The sequence below is a fragment of the Stegostoma tigrinum genome, chromosome 37 (genome assembly GCF_030684315.1).
Source record: "Stegostoma tigrinum isolate sSteTig4 chromosome 37, sSteTig4.hap1, whole genome shotgun sequence".
Taxonomy (NCBI): domain Eukaryota; kingdom Metazoa; phylum Chordata; class Chondrichthyes; order Orectolobiformes; family Stegostomatidae; genus Stegostoma; species Stegostoma tigrinum.
In genome coordinates this window covers 1,399,065-1,423,085 of record NC_081390.1, presented here as the reverse complement: position 1 = coordinate 1,423,085, position 24,021 = coordinate 1,399,065, and the positions used below count along the sequence as shown (strand labels likewise).

At 45.7% G+C, this 24,021-nt stretch overlaps 1 protein-coding gene across 2 annotated transcripts in view; it reads left to right on the top strand.

The window, feature by feature from the left end:
- LOC125467640 (tolloid-like protein 2) overlaps positions 1–24,021 on the top strand; it is a 143,216-nt gene that overhangs the window by 32,190 nt on the left and 87,005 nt on the right. The window contains exon 2 of one of the 2 annotated variants that reach the window (XM_048563770.2): positions 177–287. The exons of the other annotated variant lie outside the window; for it this stretch is intronic. Coding sequence (XP_048419727.1) covers positions 177–287 — 111 coding nt within the window. The remainder of the gene's footprint in view (positions 1–176; positions 288–24,021) is intronic. 2 annotated transcript variants of the gene reach the window in all.

Genomic DNA, 24,021 nt, shown 5'->3' with positions numbered 1-24,021 from the left:
CTTGGAGGTAGGCATTAAATCCCACTCTTTGACACTAAAAGCACAGAAACATTTGGAATGAAAGAAACGTCAACCACATTTGTAAGTCTTATGTATTCCATCAATTATTTTTGGTGTAAATTTTTTTTCCTTGTCTGTCAAATTCACTGATGCTTCCTTTTACTGTATTTTAACAGTGCGTTTCTGGGGAGATATTGCCTTGGATGAAGAGGATTTGAAATATGTTCACTTTGATGAAAGCACAGAATTAAGAAAACAGCAAGTTAGAAGAATGGGCCATGTATCTAGTAAGTTCTCCTGAACCAAAAAGCCTTGGAAGAAAAGAATAAAAACTGCAAACAAGGAAATAATTTCCACTGCACCAAAACATATTGTACTGAGAAAGTAAACCGGTCTTTGAAGATGCTTTGGTTAAATAAAGAAGCTAGAAATCAGTTTAGAAGAGGCATAATGAGAGCTGTAATAAGGGGAAAAATATTAGGAATTAAATGGCACGGTGGCTCAGTGTTGCCTCATAGCACCAGGGACCCGGGTTCGATTCCATCCTCAGGTGACTGCTTGTGTGAAGTTTGCACATTCTCCCCGTGTCTGTGTGGGTTTCCTCCAGGTACCCCAGTTTCCTCCCACATGTGCAGGTTAGGTGGATTGTTCATGCTACGCTGCCCTGTATTGCCCAGGGATGTGTAAGCTGGGTGGGAAATGAAGGATTAGGTGGATAGGTTGGGGGGTGTGGGGTTTTGGTGGGGTGCAGACATGAGGGGCTGAATGGCCTCTTTCTGCACTGAAGGGATTCTATGAAAAGTATTTCACTAATGTACCAGCAAATTGGAATTGTTATAGATGAGACAAATGGGAGAAGAGGACTGTTAGCTTGGAAAAGCGAAGCTGTTTAATAAATACTTCACCCTGATCACTAATAACAGGATTATAATAGCCCCTGTTTGAGTTTCAGGGAGGAGGGGAATACTAATGTGGTTGAGAGTAAAATGTGCTATTACTATAGCTGATAAGAGGAAAACTTTGATTGAGATTATTAAATTAAATGAAAATTTTTTAAAAAGTAGTGCTAACAGGATACATCCTTACATCCTAAAGGAGGAGAATGCAATTCCTGGGAATCCTTTAGTCCAGGTTGGTCTGTGTGTGGATGAGATCTGAGGACTAGAGACCAGTCATTAAAAGACCTGTTTACAAACAGAGATACAGCGCTAATCCAAACAGACCAGTTAGCTCAATATCTGTGAATGAGAAAGAGAAGATCAAGCCTGGAAGTACCACATATTGGGATAAAGGTAAAACAGTTAGAAGTAGCAGGATGGGTTTTGGAAGAGGTAATCACCAGTTAATAAGGATGGGGAAGTGTGGTAGATGTGGTGAATATGGACTTTCAAAACAGCACCTCACAAATTTGAAAAGATTTCAGTTATGGAATTAATGAGAGGGATGGCACATTGGATTGAAAATTTGACTGGAGAGAAGTATTTTGAGATGAACAATTCAGGGCAATTTATCAGAATAGAGTGTAGTGGGTAATGCTTTCCCATAGGGTTCAGTTCTGCGATCTCTTTGATTCACAGGGATGATCAATAAATGGGATTCAGATTGATGGGACTGGGGTCAGAGCTTGTAAATGATCCCAGAATAGGAACTCAAGTCAATTCTTCTGAAGAACTGAGAGAAATGTTTTTGTATGTGAATAAATGGAAAAATGGGCTAAAATGCAGCAGGCAAAATTCCATGTCGGTAAATTTGAGGTGGATATGATTCAAACCAAATATTATTTTGTGAATAAACTTGACTGTTGAGATAAATAGCAGCAATGAATATATTCTGATGAGAAGTGAGCTAACACCATGGGAGGGCAGAGATTTGAAGAGGAGGATCATAGGATTTTATGGCTTGTGGTGAAGGAACTGAAATACAATAATTAATATTTTTGATTTAGCATGGTTTATAAATTAAGGATACTAAGAGCTAAGTGTAAAACTTATGTGTGTACGAGTTTGAAAATTATCTGAAAATTTGGATTCAAAACCAGAAAGAAAGTAAATACCTGGTTTGTTGCAGCACCTTGTTCTAAATTGGAATGCTTTGAAGTACAATCTAGCCAGTGAGGTACTTTGTGAAGTGTAGTCATTGTTAGAGTGGAGTGAAACAGGCTAGCTAATGGCATCAGAGATAATGGAAACTGCAGATGCTGGAGAATCCGAGATAACGAAGTGTGGAGCTGGATGAAGACAGCAGGCCATCAGCATCTTACGACCACAAAAGCTGACATTTCAGGCCTAGACCCTTCACCCTTTTCTGATGAAGGGCCTGTGTGTTCATCCAGCTCCATACTTCGTTAACTCTGGCTAATGTGCATGCTCAGTAAACTCCCACAGTTGTCAGTAAGGGAGACAATGGTGTCATGGTTAACAGTCCCAATCTTTAAGCTTTTGTTCTGAGGTCATGTGTTCAAAACCCTCGTCACCTGAAGGAGCTTCACTTGGTTAATAGGTGATTGTTCTAAAAATCCATCTTGTTCACTAAAGTCCTTTGGGGAAGGAAATCTATCACCCTTACCTGGTCTGGTTTACATGTGACTCAGACCCACAGCAATGTGATTTCATAACTACCCTCTGAAATATGTCAGTGAGAAACTCCGTTGAAGATCAATTCGGGACGGATTAAGAAGTGTTGGACCAACCAATAACATGCACATACCATGAAAGAAAAAAATGCGCTAGTGACAAGATCATTCATTTTTAATGTCTCGAGACCTGGGGGCAATCTCCTTGTTGTTCTTTTAAATGAAGGATGGGATCTTTTTGCATCCAGATCAGAGGGCAGATAGATACTTGATTTATCATTAATCTGAGCACGTTGAAGCTTTTAAAAAGGGCAGAGCATAAATTACTGGAGAGCCATGTCATGCGAGAAAATAAATATACTAAGAAAATCTTGGAGAATGGATCTGATTAAATTGATGGCAGGTTATGGGGCAACAGGATGGTTTACGTGGGAAATAGACTCTTTGCAATAGATGAGAAACCTGGAAAGCGAGAGAATAGATACAAAGAATATGGGCACAGTTCAGGAAATTTAGTCAATACCTGTTGTGCTTGGTTCCTGCAGTCCTTGACAGACAGTAATAGGAAAGTTTCACCAAAATGACAGAACTTTACTGAACTCTGCTGTCCAACCTCCAGCTGCGTCAAGACCCACGGGTGGATGCGAGATTACCTGATTCTCCGACAGTACGGCTCTCCCTCAGCACTGATCCTCCAACAATGCAGCTCTCCCTCAGCACTGATCCTCCGACAGGGCGGCTCTCCCTCAGCACTGATCCTCCGACAGGGCGGCTCTCCCTCAGCACTGATCCTCCGACAGGGCGGCTCTCCCTCAGCACTGATCCTCCGACAGGGCGGCTCTCCCTCAGCACTGATCCTCCAACAATGCAGCTCACCCTCAGAACTGATCCTCCGACAGGGCGGCTCTCCCTCAGCACTGATCCTCCGACAGTACGGCTCTCCCTCAGCACTGATCCTCCAACAATGTAGCTCACCCTCCGTACTGATCCTCCAACAGTTCGGCTCTCCCTCAGCACTGATCCTCCGACAGAGCGGCTCTCCCTCAGCACTGATCCTCCGACAGGGCGGCACTCCCTCAGCACTGATCCTCCGACAGGGCGGCTCTCCCTCAGCACTGATCCTCCAACAATGCAGCTCACCCTCTGTACTGATCCTCCGACAGGGCGGCTCTCCCTCAGCACTGATCCTCCGACAGGGTGGCTCTCCCTCAGCACTGATCCTCCGACAGGGCGGCTCTCCCTCAGCACTGATCCTCCGACAGGGCGGCTCTCCCTCAGCACTGATCCTCCGACAGGGCGGCTCTCCCTCAGCACTGATCCTCCGACAGTTCGGCTCTCCCTCAGCACTGATCCTCTCACAGAACAGTGCTCCCTCAGCACTGATCCTCCGACAGTGCGGCTCTCCCTCAGTACTGATCCTCTCACAGAACAGTGCTCCCTCAGCACTGATCCTCCGACAGTGCGGCTCTCCCTCAGCACTGATCCTCCGACAGGGCGGCTCTCCCTCAGCACTGGCCCTCCAACAGCGCAATGTCAAGTAGACAGACATATTAACCTTCAGTTGGGCAGCTGACCGCATGTGTACAATAATCCATACCTGACTCTTCCTGGCTACATCACGCCTTTTCCCCTGCACCTCACCCCTAGCTGGTCAGGCGCCAGTTTAAATAGGCCTGTGATATAAGATCATTCACACATGTGGCTTTGTGTCAAACATAGCCAGTGATGATTACACTGTACAGCACCTACATGATGGATCTTTGTCTGCAGTGTGGTGACAGTATGACAGACCAATCAAGTGAGTCAATAAATGTGGAGCTGGAAAAGCACAGCAGGTCAGACAGCATCTGAGGAGCAGGAGAGTCGACGTTTCAGGCCAAAACCCTTTGTCAGGACTGAGGAGGGGAAGGGAGCCCACAAATAAATAGAGGGAGGGGGGTGTGACTTGTGGGAGGGAAAATGAGATGGAGATAGGTGGATGCAAGTAGGGGGTTATTGTGGTTGGTCAGTGGGAAGCGTGGAGCAGATAGGTGAGTCAAAAGATGGACAGGTTTGGGGAGGAGAGAATTTGAGGCTGATGAAGTCAGTGTTAAGGCCATTGGACTGTAAGCTCCCAAAGCGAAATATCAGATGTTGTTCCTGCAGTTTGCATTTGGCTTCAGTCTGACAGTGGATAAGGCCAGGGAGTCACCAGGGAGTGACAGTTGTGGTCAAGGAGGTTTAGGACAGAGGAGAAAACCAGGGGTTTGCAGCGGGAGAGAGATTCACTGAGATCTCTTCGGAGGGAGGAGGAAAACTAACAGACTGCTTCTGAGGTTAGTGAGAGAGATTAACCCTTTCACAACCACAGCACTTCACAGAATGCTGAGGTCCTTTTGAAACATAGCATCCTAGTATTTACGCCCTATTAAGTTTGAGCCCTATTTCGCCCTCTACGCCCCTATTTCCTTTGAGATTGGCCCATTCATTCTTACCCATATGACTGCACATTCTTTTCTTTCAAATATTTGCCTTATTTGCTTGAGAGCAGTAAATCCTGCCTTTGTATAGCGCCTATCAAGATTGTCAGATGTCTTGTTGTGTTTTCCGACAATGAAGTCATTGAGTCATACAGCACGGAAACAGACCCTTTGGTCCAACCAGTCCATGCTGAACATAATCCCAAACTAAACTACTCTCACCTACCTGCTTCTGGCCCATAAACCTCAAAACCTTTCCTATCCATATATCCATCCAACTTTCTTTTAAACGCAATTGTACATGCGTCCACCACTTCATCAGGAAGTTCATTCCATACACGAACCACCCTCTGTGTAAAAAAGTTGCACCTTATGTCTTTTTTAGATCTCTCGCCTCTCACCTTAAAAATATACCTACTAATCTTGAAATTCCCCATCGTAGGGGAAAGACAAGAACCATCAACGCTACCTATGCCTCACATTATTTTATAAACTTCAATCAGGTCACATATCAAACTTTATGCCCCAGTGTAAAGAAGTCCCAGTCTACCCAGCCTTTCTTTATAATTCATACCTTTTATACCTGGCAACAACCTGGTAAATCCCCTCTGAACCCTCTCCAGCTTAATAATATCCTTCCTATAACAGGCCGACCAGAACTGGACACAATATTCCAGAAGAGGCCTCGCCAGTGTCCTGTATAACCTCAACATAGCATCTCAACTCCTATACTCAAAGGACTGAGCAATGAAGGCAAGCGTGCTAAATGCCTTTTTAACCATCCTGTCTATATGTGATGCAAACTTCAAAGAATTATGTACTTGAACCCCTAGGTCACACTGTTCTACAACACTATCCAAGGTTGGACCTTTAACTCTATAATCCCTACCCTTGTTTGTTATACCAGTATGCAATATGTCACATTTATCCAGATTGAACTTTATCTGTGGGATTATGAAATAAGAACAGTCTTTCCCCTGGATAATAAAATGTGAGGCTGGATGAACACAGCAGGCCAAGCAGCATCTCAGGAGCACAAAAGCTGACGTTTCGGGCCTAGACCCTTCATCAGAGAGGGGGATGGGGAGAGGGAACTGGAATAAATAGGGAGAGAGGGGGAGGCGGACCGAAGATGGAGAGTAAAGAAGATAGGTGGAGAGAGTATAGGTGGGGAGGTAGGGAGGGGATAGGTCAGTCCAGGGAAGACGGACAGGTCAAGGAGGTGGGATGAGGTTAGTAGGTAGCTGGGGGTGCGGCTTGGGGTGGGAGGAAGGGATGGGTGAGAGGAAGAACAGGTTAGGGAGGCAGAGACAGGTTGGACTGGTTTTGGGATGCAGTGGGTGGGGGGGAAGAGCTGGGCTGGTTGTGTGGTGCAGTGGGGGGAGGGGAAGAGCTGGGCTGGTTTAGGGATGCAGTTGGGGAAGGGGAGATTTTGAAACTGGTGAAGTCCACATTGATACCATATGGCTGCAGGGTTCCCAGGCGGAATATGAGTTGCTGTTCCTGCAACCTTCGGGTGGCATCATTGTGGCACTGCAGGAGGCCCATGATGGACATGTCATCTAAAGAATGGGAGAGGGAGTGGAAATGGTTTGCGACTGGGAGGTGCAGTTGTTTGTTGTGAACTGAGCGGAGGTGTTCTGCAAAGCGGTCTCCAAGTCTCCGCTTGGTTTCCCCGATGTAGAGGAAGCCGCACCGGGTACAGTGGATGCAGTATACCACATTGGCAGATGTGCAGGTGAACCTCTGCTTAATGTGGAAAGTCATCTTGGGGCCTGGGATAGGGGTGAGGGAGGAGGTGTGGGGGCAAGTGTAGCATTTCCTGCGGTTGCAGGGCAAGGTGCCGGGTGTGGTGGGGTTGGAGGGCAGTGTGGAGCGAACAAGGGAGTCACGGAGAGAGTGGTCTCTCCGGAAAGCAGACAGGGGTGGGGATGGAAAAATGTCTTGGGTGGTGGGGTCGGATTGTAAATGGCGGAAGTGTCGGAGGATGATGCGTTGTATCCGGAGGTTGGTAGGGTGGTGTGTGAGAACGAGGGGGATCCTCTTGGGGCGGTTGTGGCGGGGGCGGGGTGTGAGGGATGTGTTGCGGGAAATACGGGAGATGCAGTCAAGGGCGTTCTCGATCACTGTGGGGGGAAAGTTGCGGTCCTTGAAGAACTTGGACATCTGGGATGTGCGGGAGTGGAATGTCTTATCGTGGGAGCAGATGCGGCGGAGGCGGAGGAATTGGGTATAGGGGATGGAATTTTTGCAGGAGGGTGGGTCATCCTCCGACACTTCCGCCATTTACAATCCGACCCCACCACCCAAGACATTTTTCCATCCCCACCCCTGTCTGCTTTCCGGAGAGACCACTCTCTCCGTGACTCCCTTGTTCGCTCCACACTGCCCTCCAACCCCACCACACGCGGCACCTTCCCCTGCAACCGCAGGAAATGCTACACTTGCCCCCACACCTCCTCCCTCACCCCTATCCCAGGCCCCAAGATGACATTCCACATTAAGCAGAGGTTCACCTGCACATCTGCCAATGTGGTATACTGCATCCACTGTACCCGGTGTGGCTTCCTCTACATCGGGGAAACCAAGCGGAGGCTTGGAGACCGCTTTGCAGAACACCTCCGCTCAGTTCGCAATAAACAACTGCACCTCCCAGTCGCAAACCATTTCCACTCCCCCTCCCATTCTTTAGATGACATGTCCATCATGGGCCTCCTGCAGTGCCACAATGATGCCACCCGAAGGTTGCAGGAACAGCAAATCATATTCCGCCTGGGAACCCTGCAGCCTAATGGTATCAATGTGCACTTCACCAGTTTCAAACTCTCCCCTTCCCCAACTGCATCCCTAAACCAGCCCAGCTCTTCCCCCCCACCCACTGCATCCCAAAACCAGTGCAACCTGTCTCTGCCTCCCTAACCGGTTCTTCCTCTCACCCATCCCTTCCTCCCACCCCAAGCCGCACCCCCATCTACCTACTAACCTCATCCCACCTCCTTGACCTGTCCGTCTTCTCTGGACTGACCTATCCCCTCCCTACCTCCCCACCTATACTCTCTCCACCTATCTTCTTTACTCTCCATCTTCGGTCCGCCTCCCCCTCTCTCCCTATTTATTCCTGTTCCCTCTCCCCATCCCCCTCTCTGATGAAGGATCTAGGCCTGAAACGTCAGCTTTTGTGCTCCTGAGATGCTGCTTGTCCTGCTGTGTTCATCCAGCCTCACATTTTATTATCTTAGATTCTCCAGCATCTGCAGTTCCCATTATCTCTGATACTACAGTCTTTGCCCTGGGTTGCCTCCGGAAATCTTGTTAAATCTGTGCTTCCTGGCTTTATAGCACTTGCTGTTTCTTAACAAATACAGCAAGATCCCACGACCAGCTAACTAGTGTCCTGCTATATCACACAGATATTCCCATGATCTGGGAGCTAGAATTTGGGCACACAATGATGTGAGGCACTGATGTTTGTTGTTCTGATTGTAATGCATGTCTCAGAGGCTGATCTGTCCCCTCAAGCAGCTAGTGATTACCCCTCACTCCCTGCTGTTTGCCTGCAAGCAGGCAGCTTTCCACGTCTCTACTCTTTATAAAGTTTTTACTGCAGGTTAGTTATTAGGGTGAGTGGGTACTTTGCTCTGCAGGAATGTGGAATAATAATTATCAAGCCAGTAAAAGGGTTGAGGGGAGCTTACAGAGCAGCATTCCAAAGATAACATTCCTAAATTAGAGGGCACTATTTCACAGTGTCTCAAAATTCCCACACTTGCTGCTGCTTTATCCCCATCAGCCCTCACTAAATCTGCCTCCCTCTGCGCTGGCGCCAGAGGGACTGTTCTCCTATAGAGTTGCAATAACACTTCCTTGCTCTTATATTCTACACCCAAAACCGAAAGGACTGCAGATGCAGTAAATCAGGAACAAAAACAGAAGCTGCTGGAGGTGTTCTGAGGAAGGGTCACCAGACCCAAAACGTTAACTCTGAATTTTTTCTTTCACAGATGCTGCCAGGCCTGATGAGCTTTTCCAGCAACTTCTATTTTTTGTTAATGAAAGCAAGCAACCCTTACGCCTTCTTCACTACCCTGTTTACCTGTGCCAACACCTTCAGGGATCTCTGCACCGGTGTTCCTTTGTTTCCCAATACTCCCTAGAAACCGACCTATTCATTGTGAAAATCCCTCCCTTATTTGACTTCCAAATGCATTGTCTCGTTGTTGTCAGTATTAAATTCCATCTGCCATTGCTCTGCCCAATTTACCAGCTGATCAGTATCAGTCTTTAGCCTGAGCCCATCCTCTCTCACTATCAACAACCCTCCCAATTTTCATGTCAACTGTAAACTTTGTAATTGTACCTAGTACATTCACATCCAAGCTGTTTATGAACTTAAGGTTCCAGCACCAATCCTTGTGGTACTGTACTGGTCACTGATTTCCGATCACACGAATATTCCTCCACCATCACCCTTTGCTTCCTATTTGCCAAACAAGTTTGGATCCAGTTTGCCAATTTGCCTTGGATCACTTGGGCTCTCACTTTTGGATAAGCCTTCCATGTGGGACCTTATCAAAGGCCTTACTGAAGTCCATATAAACCATATCTACTGCACTACCCTCATCAATATGTTTAGTCACTTTTTCAAAAAAAAACTTGATGAAATTCATCAGACAAAATCTCCCTCCAACAAATCATGCTGACTATCCTTGATCAATCTCTGCCTTTCCGAGTATTGATTAATCCTGTTCCTCAGAATTTTTCTGATAATTCCCCTATCACTGATGTCGGACTAACTGGTCTGTAATTACCTGGCCTATCCCTGTTGCTGTTCTTGAAATGGAAACCACATTAGCTTTTCCTCCAGTCATGTGGCAGTGCACCTGTGGCCAGCAAAGTATTAAATACCTCCACCAGGGCCTCAGCAATCTCCTCTTTTGCCTCCTGTAGCAACTTGGGATAAATCTCATCAGGCCCCAGGGATTTATGCATCTTTATGCTGCTGAAACATCTAATACCTTATTGTTATTACTCTTAACATGCTCTAGATCCTCACGATCACAAGTGTAATGTCTGGCTACAATATCTTTCTCCTTTGTGATTTAGATGCGAAATATTCATTAAAGAGTTCAACCACATCATTTACCCCCATGCACAGGTTGACTGTTTGGTCTCTCATAGACTCCACCCTTTACCTGGTAATCTACTTACTCTTAATATCCTACAAAAAGCCTTAATATAGTCTGCCAAAGCTATTTTGTGGCCCCTCTTTGCCCAGCTAATTTTTTTTCAAGAACCTCCTGTGGTGTCTATATTTTTGGATGGCCTTCCCTGTTTTTAATGCATGGTAAGGTTGACATATGCTTCCTCCTTTTTCTTAAACAAACTCTCAATGTCCTTTGACATCCAGTGTTCCCTGGACTTGCTAACCTTGCTCCTCACCCTTGGAGGAACGTGCAGGCCCTGAATTCTCACTATACTCTTTTCAAAAATCTCCCACTTTCCAAATGTAGACTTACCTGCAAGTATCTGCTCCAGTCTGTTCGCCAGATCCTGTCTAATGATGTAGAAATTGACCTTTCTCTAGTTTAGACACTTTGCTAATATCCGTATCCCATTTCAGAATGACTTTGAAAGTTAGAGTTATGGTCACTATTCCCAAAACATTCACCCACTGAAACTTTGACCACTGACCGGCTTCATTTTCTAGGAATAAGTCTAGCACTGCCCCATCTCTTGTGGGACTATCTACATGTTGACATAAAAAGATTTCCTGGATGTATTTTAAAAATTGCATCATATCTAATCAGAGTCATACAGCACACCTTTTGGTCCAACTTGTCTATGCTGACCAGATAATCTAAATTAATCTAGTCCCATTTAGCAGCATTTGGCCCATATCCCTCTAAATCCTTCTTAGTCATGTTACCCATCCAGGTGCCTTTTAAATGTGGTAATTGTACCAGCCTCTACTACTTCCTCTGGCAGCTTGTTCCATACACACACCACCCTCTACATGAAAAGGTTGTCCCTCAGATTGCTTTTAAATCCTTATCTTCTCACCTTAACCTGTGCCGTCTAATTTTGGACTCCCCTACCTTTGGAGAAAGATCTTATTCAAGCTTTCCATGCCTCTTGTGATTTTATAAACCTCTATAAGGTAACTCTTCAGCCTCCAATGCTTCAGGTGGGAAAATCCCCAACCTACTGAACCTCTCCCTGTAGCTCAAACTCTCCAACCCTGGCAACATCCTTGTAACTCTTTTCTGAATCCTTTCAAGTTTCACAACGTCTTTTCTATAGCAGGGACACCAGAACTGAATGCATTATTCTAAAAGTCACCCCACTATTGTACAGTAAAGCTGCAGCATGACATCCCAGCTCCTATACTCATTGTACTGACCAATGAAGACGAGCGTGTGAAAAGCCCTATCTACCTGTGACTCCACTTTTAAGGAACTATGCACCTGAACCCCTAGGTCTCTTTAATTGGCACCACTACCCAGGGTCCAACGATTAACTGTATAAAGCCCTGTGCTGATGTGCCTTACCAAAACACAACAATATTTGCCACTGCTTGGCCCATTGGCTCATCTGATTAAGGCCTTGTTTTACTCTGAGGTAACTTTCTTCGCTGTCCACCACACCTCCGGTTTTGGTGTCATCTGAAAACTTACTAACTGTATCTCCTATGTTCACATCCAAATTTATATAAAATGTCAAAAAGCAGTGGACCCAGCACTGATCCTTGCAGCACATCAATGGTCACAGGCCTCCAGTTTGAAAAACAGTCCTGTACCACTGTGCTCTGTCCCCTATCTTCCAACCTGTGGTACAAGAACAGCACTGCCCAGATATAAGTTGGAGAAAAAACATAAACTATTTACTACCAGCTTTGACCGTTCTAAATGACTGTCCACAGCTCTTTCAAATGCAGGAATAATCTCACTTTGTAAAGGTGTACTCTTTCATTAACTTGCAGTTTGAATTCATATATATCATAGCCAGCTATCACAATTAGCTAATGATGATGTGTTCTCCGGCTGATAGGTTCCTGTTATGGTCCTCCATGTACTTGAACGCAGGCTGATTTTCTATCTCTCAGAACTATGGGCACTAGGAGAAGGACCATCCTGGACTGTGGTAGTACCTGGAGAGTAGGATGCAGCATGTTTCTCCAGTTGTTGCTATTCTGAGCGATTGGTGTGAAGCCTTTCCCCAGTCATTAAGGCCCAACACTGCTGGTCTATAGGAAGAGAGATAATGGGAACTGCAGATGCTGGAGAATCCAAGATAACAAAGCGTGGAGCTGGATGAACACAGCAGGCCAAGCAGCATCTCCGGAGCACAAAAGCTGACATTTCGGGCCTAGATCCGTCTATAGGAAGAGTGCCTTTGTAGTGATTGCTTTGTCTTCCCCAGAATGCTGGCTGTTTGGGAGGAAACAGGACCTGGCTGGGGAGACACTTTTTCAGCCAACTAGGGCACAGGAGATGGGTTTTCAGGAGCTTGGTTCAGAACGATGTTCATGTAAGTTTGACGGTCTTCCTGTTGAATCCAGGGAATGTGGGAGAGGCACTCCTTGTGGAATTACTCCAACATTGTTGTGAATCACTGATACACAGTCCAGGTCTCACTGCAACATAGTAGTGCGAATGATAACAACTGTTGTGTACACAAGGACTTGTGTTCACTTGAGGAAGTTTAACAATAGTTAATAACATATCCATAATACAATGATAATGTATCACCGTGGATCATTAGCGCACATTTATTTATTTGACTCTGGCATTTTGTTTCAATAAATTGGTCAGAGTGTTTAAAGATTTATCTCATTACAGCAAGCTCTATTTCTGTTGATCAGCACTTGTGCCAGATGGCTTATCTGCTACACCAATCATTGTTGATGTGAAGAGAATCAGTTAGAGAATAACTCGTAACCATGTCCAATACAAGCTAAGCGTTAGGATTAGTTACAAACCTCCCTGACTCTGCAGCTAGCAGATTGCATTAACACCAAAGAGACCTTTATAAACTGTGGAGAACTCCTTGCTGCATAGCAGAGAATTTATTTTTTACTCACTCATGAGCATTGCTAACCAGGCCAGCATTTAGTGCCTGTCCCTAGTTGTCATTGAGAAGCTGCTGATTGAACGGCGACAGTCCACATGCTGTAGGCAAACCCATGATACCTTTAGGGAGGGAATTCCAGGACTGACCCCAGGATGCAGTAACTCCCCTCACCCCCCAACTCCCCCATTTGCTATGTCATTCAGTGCCCCCTCCTCAGTTCAGTGCCCCACTCACCAGCCCACTTCCTACCTCCCTGGTCATCTTGCTGCCAATCCCTTTCCGTCACTCACTCCTGGGGAGAGGGGAGCATCGGGGAGCATCAAGGAGAGGGAGGGGTCAGATGGATAAAGAGGGGTGGAAGGGGGGGAGGGAGGGAGTGAGGCTGTGAGGGATCAGAGACAGAGGGAGGGAGGGAGGGAGGGAGTGAAAAGGTCTCTAGCAGGAGGTGCAAAGAGTCATTAATGGGAGGGAGTGAGCAGTCAGAAATGGAGGAGATACATACTTGAAAATGTGCTGAAGAAGATCCACATTGGATTTGAAATTTTAACTGTTTCTCTCTCCACAGCTGCTGCCAGACTTCCTGAGTTTCTGCAGCCATTTTTTGTTTATGTTCCAGATTTCCAGTATCAGTGCAGTATCTTATTTTTTATTTAGACAAGTGTTGAGTGTGGGACAGCGAGCATAGAATCATACAGTGCAGATACAGGCCATTCAGCCCATCAAATCTGTACTGACTGTCTGAATTGCATCCCCAGTGCACCCCCACACCCACAATTAAAGGGCTTTTACATTGAGTGCTGTGACTGAAGGTCCAAGATCCTCCTGGCTGGAATCCATTAATGGAAACGAGCTTGGCTCCAGCCATCCATCTCTCACAGGGAGGGATAGGTCTTGACTCTGGGACCGCATTTATTGGCACCACAATGACAAGAGGCCTCTCGTCTCCCATGTGATTGCAGTGCCGAAGGTATCTCTGCCACAGACTGAGGTAACTGCATCAAAGGATAGGAGCAATGAAATGAGTGCATCCCCAGATGCACCCCCACACCTTGTCCCTATAACCCCATATTTAGCATGGCCAATCTAATTAACCTGCACATCTTTGGACTGTGGGAGGAAACCGGAGCACCCGGAGGAAACCCAACAGACACGGGGAGAATATGCAAACTCCACACAGACAGTCACCCGAGGATGGAATCAAACCCAGGATCTCTGGTAGTTTGAGGCAGCAGTGCCACCCGAAGGAGTGAATTCTGATCCCAGGATCTGAACAAATTTAAAACATTTGTAAAGCACTCATTTCATTGCTCCTATCCTTTGATGCAGTTACCTCAGTCTGTGGCATGTGAAAGGCAGCTGCTGGATTTATTGTGATGGGCAGTGAGAGGGTGGGGAATAGTTAGCAGCTTGTTGTGTACACTCTGTGTTCTGTACACACTGTCAGGATAGGGGCTGAGTCCTCATACCACAACCATTGGTGATAAGCTCTGGTGCACGTCAATGAGCAACATCAGAGCTTCTGCCATGTGTTGATTCATCTTTGATTAATCAAACGTCTGTCGTGCAGGCTACTATCAATGCAGTTCCACAATTACAAGTCATCCTTTATAACTGAGGAATGGTATTTTGGAAGCTGACATTTCATCACTCGCTCTGGTTACCTTCGCCTCTCTGGGATGAGCAGTTCGTTCTGTCTCTCTGCCTGTCACGGGCTATCTGAATATCCGCATAAGGGTGGCATGGTGGCTAAGTGGTTAGTGCTACTGTCTCATGGTGTCAGGGACCTAGATTCAATTCCAGCCTCGGACCACTGTCTGTGTGGAGTTTACGTATTCTCCCTGTGTCTGCACACTCTGGGACACTCTGGAGGCAGGAAGCAAGTTTCCGCTGATGGGTGAGCACAGAACCAGAGGACACAGTTTAAAAATAAGGGGTAGGCCATTTAGAGCAGAGTTGAGGAAAAACTTCTTCACCCAGAGAGTGGTGGATATATGGAATGCTCTGTCCCAGAAGGCAGCTGAGGCCAACTCTCTGGATACTTTCAAGAAAAAGATAGATAGAGCTCTTAAAGATAGTGGAATCAAGGGTTATGGGGATGAGGCAGGAACAGAATACTGATTGTGGATGATCAGCCATGATCATAATGAATGGTGGTGCTGGCTTGAAGGGCCGAATGGCCTACTCCAGCACCTATTGTCTATTGCACAGGTTTCTGCCAGGTCTTCTAGTTTTCTCCCACAGTCCAAAGATGGACATGGTGGATGTGGGTACAATTACATAATTTAAAAGATGTCTGGGTAGATACATGAATAGGAAAAGTTTGAGGGATAGGGCCAGAAGCAGGCATGCAGGACTAGTTTGGGATCATGATTGGCATGGACTGGTTGGACCAAAGTGTCCATTTCCATGATGTATAGCTCTGGCTATATGTGCAGGTGAGTTGGATTGGCCATGGGAAATGAGGGGTTACAGGGTTGGGTGTGGGCTGAGTTTGGGTGGGATGTTCTTCCAAGGGTCAGTGGAGACTTGATAGTCTCTTTCTTCACTATAGGATTCTGACATGACTGCATTGCCCCTGTACAGAGAAGGGAGAGACTGGATTGCAGGAGTTCAGGGAGAATGACAAGATATCCTGAAGCTGAGTTCTGAGGAAGGGTCACCGGACGCGAAGTGTTAACTCTGTTTTCTCCTCCACAGATGCTGCCAGACTTGCTGAGCTTTTCCAGCAACTTCGTTTTTGTATCCTGAAGCTGGTTGTTTATATCGTGGCTGTTTGCCTCTCTATGGCAGGCTGATCAAAATGTCATAGAGGCCCTGCACAAAATGACTGCACTCCAGATGACTGAGCCAGCAGTCCTTAATTAAAATGACAACTGCAGAACATGCCAGATTTCTCACCCTCACACCCCTGTTTTGACATGAGCTTCTTCCAGCACAGCCAACCCACTCTCGCCTCCTTATGATCTCCATTGTCAGCTATTCTTTCTCCTGAGCATACTACCATCATCTCTTTGTCTGCTTAACTGTTGTTCTCTCTCTCTCTGTCTGTCTGTCTCTCTCTCTCTTTCTCTTTCTGTCTGTCTCTCTCCAGGTCCTCTTCACCTCTCTGCCCACCTCTGCCTTCAGCATACATATCAACTTTTCTGAGCTACTGTCAGCTCTGAAGAAGGGTCACTGGACCTAAAACATTAAGTCTGTTTTCTCTTCGCTGATGCTGCTAGACTAGCTGAGTTTTTTCAGCATCTGCTGGTTCTGATTCAAAGTTGCAGCATCTGCAGGTCTTTGTTTTATTTTAACTCATATTTCCTTCACCTCCACTTTCTACCCTCCCCAACTCTCCCTGCACCACCCCTCAACCCCCAACCCCCGCCTTTTGTTTTCAAACAAAGTGGGGTGTGTGGTGCATGTGCAGAGGGTGACTTCCTCTCTCTCTGCTACACACGCACGTGCACACCCACGCACACACTGATTTGCCACGACATTATTCTGTGAATTTTCCACACTGCGTTAAAATGTTTATCCCCATGTACTTCCTTTACCCCTGACCTTAAATCTCTGTCTTTATCCATCACTCAGCAGTTTCAATCTATCCTGTTTAGTTACAGACACTGCCCTAATGGCAGCTTCTCCATTCTTCCCGAGCCTGCTCTTTCATCTTCAGTTGCTTGTACAAGGCTCCCATTTCTGACATCAATAAACAATATGATATCATAAAGGAATACCTTCCACGTTTCCCTTATTTTCCTCACTTAAAGGAAACAGGAGCCTCTTTCTGATCTGATCCTCCGCCTGTAAGCAGCTGACCTCCCTCTTCCATTGTCATCACCAAAACCTGCTGGCTCTACCGTAGCCCATGGCTCGTTACCCTGACAACAGGCTCCTTACTCCAGCCTGGGCTACCCCTCAATAAGAGCAGGGTGACCATTCCCTGAGGTCTCAGATGATCCTGGTATCCTTCTCTGCCCAGACCACTCAGGGTTTTAGAACCTCTCTCAACCTTCTTTTGGTCAAGGAGAATAGTCCCAGCTCTCTGGTCTATCCGCACATCTCTGGAGCAGCGTCTATTCCATACAGCCCAAGATCTCGTGTCGTTGCACTCACAACTGCACTCCTTGTAGAAGTGACCGCTTTATCTTGTCTGCACTCTTTTTCTCACGTGGGACGAGGGAACTGATGAGAAGTCCATGTTACAACAGAACAAGTTGAGGAACTGGTGCCGGAAGCAAGGATTTAAATTCTTGGATCACTGGGGTATGTTTTGGGGTAAGGATAAATTATACAAGAGGGACGGGTTGCATCTTAATAGGTAGGGGACCAGCATTCTGGCAGGCAGGTTTGCCACTGCAACGCAGGTGTGTTTAAACCAAGTAGTGGGGGGGGGGAGAGGCCAAACTGGAAATTTAAGAATGAAGTTAAAGGGAAAGTGAGAATAAGAGAAGTTAAGAAAGACGACAGAATCAACAGAGCAGAAAACTCAAGAAGGGATTGTACAGTATGGCCAAGTGAAATAGGGATTGATAGCAAGGGTGAGGGGAGAAAGAAATTAAAAATATTATATATGAATGCACAAAGCATAAGAAATAAGGTGGATGAGCTTGAGGCTCAGTTGGAAATTAGCAAGTACGATGTTGTGGGTTTAACTGAGACATGGCTTCAAGTGAGCAGGGCTTGAGACATGAATATTCAGGGCTATACGTGGTGTCGAAAGGACAGACTGATGGGCCGAGGGGGTGGGGTGGCCCTGTTGGTGAGGAATGATATTCAGTCCCTTGCGAGGGGGGACATAGAATCAGGAGATGTAGAGTCAGTATGGATAGAGCTGAGAACTTCTAAGGGTAGAAAGACCCTAATGGGAGTTATCTACAGGCCCCCAAACAGTAGTCTGGATGTAGGGTGTAAGTTGAATCAAGAGTTGAAATTGGCCTGTTGCAAAGGTTATCACTACAGTTGTTATGGGAGATTTCAACATGCGGGTAGACTGGGAGAATCAGGGTGGTACTGGACCCCAAGAAAGGGAGTTTGTGGAGTGCCTCCAATATGGATTCTTAGAACAGCTTGTACTGGAGCCTACCAGGGAGGAGGCAATTCTGGATCTGGTATTGTGCAACGAACCGGATTTGATCAGGGACCTCAAAGTGAAGGAGCCATTAGGAGGTAGTGACCATAATATGATAAGTTTTAATCTGCAGTTTGAGAGGGAGAAGGGAGAATCGGAAGTGCCAGTATTGCAAATTAACAAAGGGAACTATGGAGCTATGAGGATGGAGCTGGCCAAAGTTCAATAGTACAATACTCCAGCAGGGAACGACAGTGGCAGGTATTTCTGGATATAATGCAGAAGGTGCAAGATCAGTTCATTCCAAAGAGGAAGAAAGATCCTAAGGGGAGGTAGGGGCGGCCATGGCTGATGAGGGAAGTTAGGGACTATATAAAGATAAAAGAAAAGAAATATAACATAGCAAAGATGAGGGGGAAGCCGGAGGACTGGGAAAGTTCTAAAGAGCAACAGAAGACAACTAAAAAGGCAATACGCAGTGAAAAAAAATGAGGTACGAAGGAAAACTGGCCAAAAATATAAAGGAGGATAGTAAAAGCTTTTTTAGGTATGTGAAAAGGAAAAAAATGGTTAAGACTAAAATTGGGCCATTGAAGTCAGAAACAGGTGAATTTATTATGGGGAACTAGGAAATGGCAGAAGACTCAAATAAGTACTTTCGATCTGTCTTCATTAGGGAAGACACAAGCAATCTCCCAGATGTAATAATGGCTGAAGGACCTAGGGTAATGGACGAACTGAAGGGAATTTATATGAGGCAGGAAATGGTGTTGGACAGACTGTTAGGTCTGAAGGCTAATAAGTCCCTGGGACCTGATGGTCTGCATCCCAGTGTACTTAAGGAGGTGGCTCTACAAATCGTGGTCGCATTGGTAATTATTTTCCAATGTTCTATAGATTCAGGATCAGTTCCTGCGGATTGGAGGGTGGCTAATGTTGTCCCACTTTTCAAGAAAAGAGGAAGAGAGAAAACGGGAAATAATAGACCGGTTAGCCTGACGTCAGTGTTGGGAAAGATGCTGGAGTCAATTATAAAAGATGAAATTATGACTCATTAGGATAGCAGTAACAGGAAAGGTCAGAGTCAGCATGGATTTACGAAGGGGAAATCGTGCTTGACTAATCTTCTGGAATTTTTTGAGGATGTATCTATGAAGATGGACAAGGGAAAACCAGTGGATGTAGTGTACCTGGACTTTCAGAAAGCCTTTGATAAAGTCCCGCATAGGAGATTGGTGAACAAAATTAGGGCACATGGTATTGGGGGCAAAATACTGAGTTGGATTGAAAATTAGCTGGCTAACAGGAAGCAAAGAGTAGTGACAAACGGGTCCCTTTCAAAATGGCAGGCGGTGACCAGTGGGGTACCACAAGGTTCGGTGCTGGGACCACAGCTGTTTACGATATGTATTAATGATATAGACGAAGGCATTAAAAATAATATTAGCAAATTTGCTGATGACACAAAGTTGGGTGGCAGTGTGGAATGTGAGGAGGATGTTATGAGAATACAGGGTGACTTGGACAGACTAGGTGAGTGGACGGATGCATGGCAGACGCTGTTTAATGTGGATGAATGTGTGGTTATACACTTTGGTGGCAGGAACAGGAAGGCAGATTACTATCTAAATGGAGTCAAGTTAGGTAAAGGGGAAGCACAACGAGATCTAGGTGTTCTTGTACATCAATCAATGAAAGCAAGCATGCAGATAAAGCAGGCAGTGAAGAAAGCTAATGGCATGCTGGCCTTCATAACAAGAGGAATTGAGTATAGGAGCAAAGAGGTCCTTCAGCTGTGGTGAGACCGCACCTGGAGTATTGTGTCCAGTTTTGGTCTCCAAACTTGAGGAAGGACATTCTTGCTATTGAGGGAGTGCAGCATAGGTTCAGGGGGTCAATTCCCGGAATGGCGGAACTATCATATGTTGAATGATTGGAGCGACTGGGCTTGTATATACTTGAGTTTAGAAGGATGAGAAGGGGATCTGATTGAAACATATAAGATTATTAAGGGATTGGACACTCTGAAGGCAGGAAGCATGTTTCTGCTGATGGGTGAGTCCAGAACCAGAGGACACAGTTTAAAAATAAGGGGTAGGCCATTTAGAGCAGAGTTGAAGAAAAACCTCTTCACCCAGAGAGTGGTGGATATATGGAATGCTGTGCCCCAGAAGGCAGTGGAGGCCAACTCTCTGGATGCTTTCAAGAAAAAGATAGATAGAGCTCTTAAAGATAGTGGAATCAAGGGTTATGGGGATAAGGCAGGAACAGAATACTGATTGTGGATGATCAGCCATGATCATAATGAATGGTGGTGCTGGCTTGAAGGGCCGAATGGCCTACTCCAGCACCTATTGTCTATTGTCTATAACAAGCCCGAACCAAAACAGCAGCAATGTCAGAAAGTGTAAGCCTAGCTGCAGGTTTGGGTATTTCTGTTTTTACTGTTAGCTACTGTTAAAAGCTGACAAAACCACCATCAGTGTCATAAAGGACCCAATCCATCCCTTCATCCTGATCCATCCATAAACATGTTCCTGTTATCTGGATACCCAGTAAATTCCCCTTTAAAATCCATTTGAAAACTAGTTGTGTGCTTTTGAAGTACCACTGTATTTGACAATGCTTGATATTGCTGATTTATGTTCTCTGTCTGTCTCTCTCTCACTGTGTCCGACTCTGTCTGCCTGTCTCTTCTTTTACTCTCTGTCTCTGTATCTCTCGCTCTGTCTCTGTCGCTTAGTTTGTCCGTCTGTCTCGTGCATTCCTCACTCCTCTTAGTCCTGATCTCCTTCACTTCCTCTTATTTCCTCATGTATATGCCAGAGTACACTTATCAGTGGATCTTCCAGTCTATTACCCACATGAAGTTGGAAGATTAGCTGCTGAAGAGATGCAGTTGGCAAAGACGATATTTGAGCTGTGGGTGGTTGGTGGGTGACGTTAATGGAAGTTATTTAATTTTAAATCACAGCCTGGAATGGAGCAGCAAGTGAAGGCTGAGTGGGGTGGTGAGTGAGGCATCAGCGGGCAGGGATGGACAGCCCTTGAGTGCATGTTCTCTCGATGCGGGATTGTACCCACAGTGTCGCTGGCAGTGATGTTGCAGCCGTGGTGGCTGCCCAGGTGGTGAGGTCGCTGTCCGCAGCTGAAACAAATGCAGCCAGACACTCTCTGATGAAGGGTCTAGGCCCGAAACATCAGCTTTTGTGCTCCTGAGATGCTGCTTGGCCTGCTGTGTTCATCCAGCCTCACATTTTATTATCTTGGAATTCTCCAGCATCTGCAGTTCCCATCATCACAGCCAGACATTCATCTTGGTGTCTCCATTTCTCCTTCCTTTTTGTCATCCTTTACTCTGTTTGTCCCTACCTTTCTTATTTTCACATTTATCATTTCCTGAACAAGAGCATAAGATAAGAAGGAATATGAGCATGAGTAGGCCATTCAACCCTTCAAGCCTGCTGCACCATTCAATATGATCATGGCTGATCTGGTTGTCATCTTTGTTCCACTTTCCCATCTGTCCCTTTTAGCTCTTGAATTTCTTGTCAATCAAAAGTCAATCTAACTCAGGCTTGAATGTATTCACATCTCCAAATTCTGTGTGAAGGAGAATTCCAAACATTCAGGAACCGCCTTCTCCCTTGTTTCTGGAATGGTCTTCCCTGACAAGGAGACATTTGTGAGGGGATGTGAGGCCTGTTTTTTACATCTAAAGGTGCCAGACAGTGTAATTCATGGCCAACTGTTCCACTTTAATGGAGAATGTAAACGCAGTGGGCATGACCAGCACCGAGAGGAGGGAAAAGTTCAAGAGAAACTGGCGACTTTGTCAAATGGCCCCAAAGCTGCTTGGGACATCTTGTTGTCTCATCACTTCAGACTAATCATTCTGTGAATAATCAATGACTCCATTATTGTTCTGTTGTGGGACTATCGGGATAGTAAAAGGTGAATTTGATGACCCGTGATCATTTTCTCTAGAAATTTCACATTCCAACATGTTGCCTTTGTTGAGACTTTGGGTGATTCAGTCAATGATGACCGACGAGGGTCGAGGTAGTGAGGGCAAAAGAAGACTGAGTTCTGGAGGAAATGAAGATTGTTGTTTAATCCTTTCATGGGATGCGTATATTGCTGGAAAGGGCAGCATTTGTTGCCCACCCTTTGTGAATGTGGTTGTGAGCCATCTCCATAATGATTGGTAAGATCTGCAACTTAAAAGTTTGTTGGTAGGTAAGTGAGGGCTGTTTGGCCCTGGGGCAGTGTGTGAAGGTAATTGTATTGTTAGTGGGATATGAAGGTTCTGACTTTGATCACTCGTAAGATCTCATTGAATCTCTTGCGCCACTGAGTCTAGATCTATTTGGGTGCCACAGCTGTTTGTGTTTACTGCCTTGACCAAAGTCAAAAATCACATGACACCAGGTTATAGTCCAAAGGTTTATCTGAAGACATAAGCTTTTGGAGTCTTGCTCCTTCTTCAGGCATCAGTGAGAGAGGTGGCATCAGACTCTGAATTTATAAGCAAAAGATGAAAGGGCCATAGAACTGATGTGAATGTGCTGATCAGACCTGCGATAGCTGTTAAATCTTGAATCAGTTAGAAAGGATTGATATGCAAGTTCCATAATTTCTTTCAAGTCACTGCGGCGAGATAACTAAAGGTTTGATCAATATACCACAGGTAACATCCCAGGTCAGAAGATGCATTTTAGCTGTGAGGCCTTGATAGGATTCTGGCTGTGTAATAAGTTGGAATAAAACTGATTTCATTTCCAAAGCAGGAATTTATAAAATGCCACATTATTGTCTGCAAATTGTGTGTTTTTGAACAAAATGGAATGTATCTACAATTACACATCTACAAATGTAAATTCACCCCATATATTTAAATATATGTGTGTGTGTGTGTGTGTGTGTGTGTGAGAGAGAGAGAGGGTATGTGTGTGTGTGTGTGTGTGTGTGAGAGAGAGAGAGGGTGTATGTGTGAGGGGGAGAGAGAGAAAGAGTGTGTGTGAGAGGGGGAGACAGAGAAAGTGTGTGTGTGTGTGTGTGTGTGTGTGTGTGTGTGTGTGTGTGTGTGTGAGGGGGAAGAGAGAGTGTGTGTGTGAGGGGGAAGAGAGAGTGTGTGTGTGAGGGGGAGAGAGAGTGAGTGCGTTTGAGGGGGAAGCAGAGAGAGTGCGTGTGAGGGGTAGAAAGAGAGTGTGTATGTGAGGGGTAGAAAGAGTGTGTGAGAGAGGGAGAGAGAAAAAGTGCGTGTGGGGGTGAGAGAGAGAGAGTGTGTGTGTGTGTGTGTGTGTGTGTGTGTGTGTGTGTGTGTGTGTGTGTGTGTGTGTGTGTGTGTGTGTGTGTGTGAGAGAGAGAATTGTGTATGAGAAGAAACGAGGGAGAGAACTAGGAAAGGTAACTGGACCTAAAACATTAACCCTGATATTTTCTTCACAGATGCTGCCAGACCTGCTGAGCTTTTCCATCAACTTCTGCTTTTGTTCCTGATTTACAGCATCTGCAGTTCTTTTGGTTTTTAGACCATTGAAGGAGAAGTTAAATTAGCAGGTGTAACATGTTGCATTTACACCCAGGGGAACTTTAAAGATTTTCACCATCGTTTATTTTTATTGATGTCTGTGTAGCACAAAATCCGATTGCAAAAATGTTTGTTAAAGAGGGAAAAGTGCCAGTGACTTCTTGGTCAATTGCTGTTAACTCCCTGAAGATCTTTGGAAAGTGGGCATTAATTACAGCAGGAGGACAGGCCAGGAGCGGGATGTGGGGGGTGGGGGTGGTTGAGGGGTGGTTTGCTCACTGGTCAGCAGGGCAGTGAGAGCCCTGCGTTCCTCCCTTTTGAGGAAGGCTCT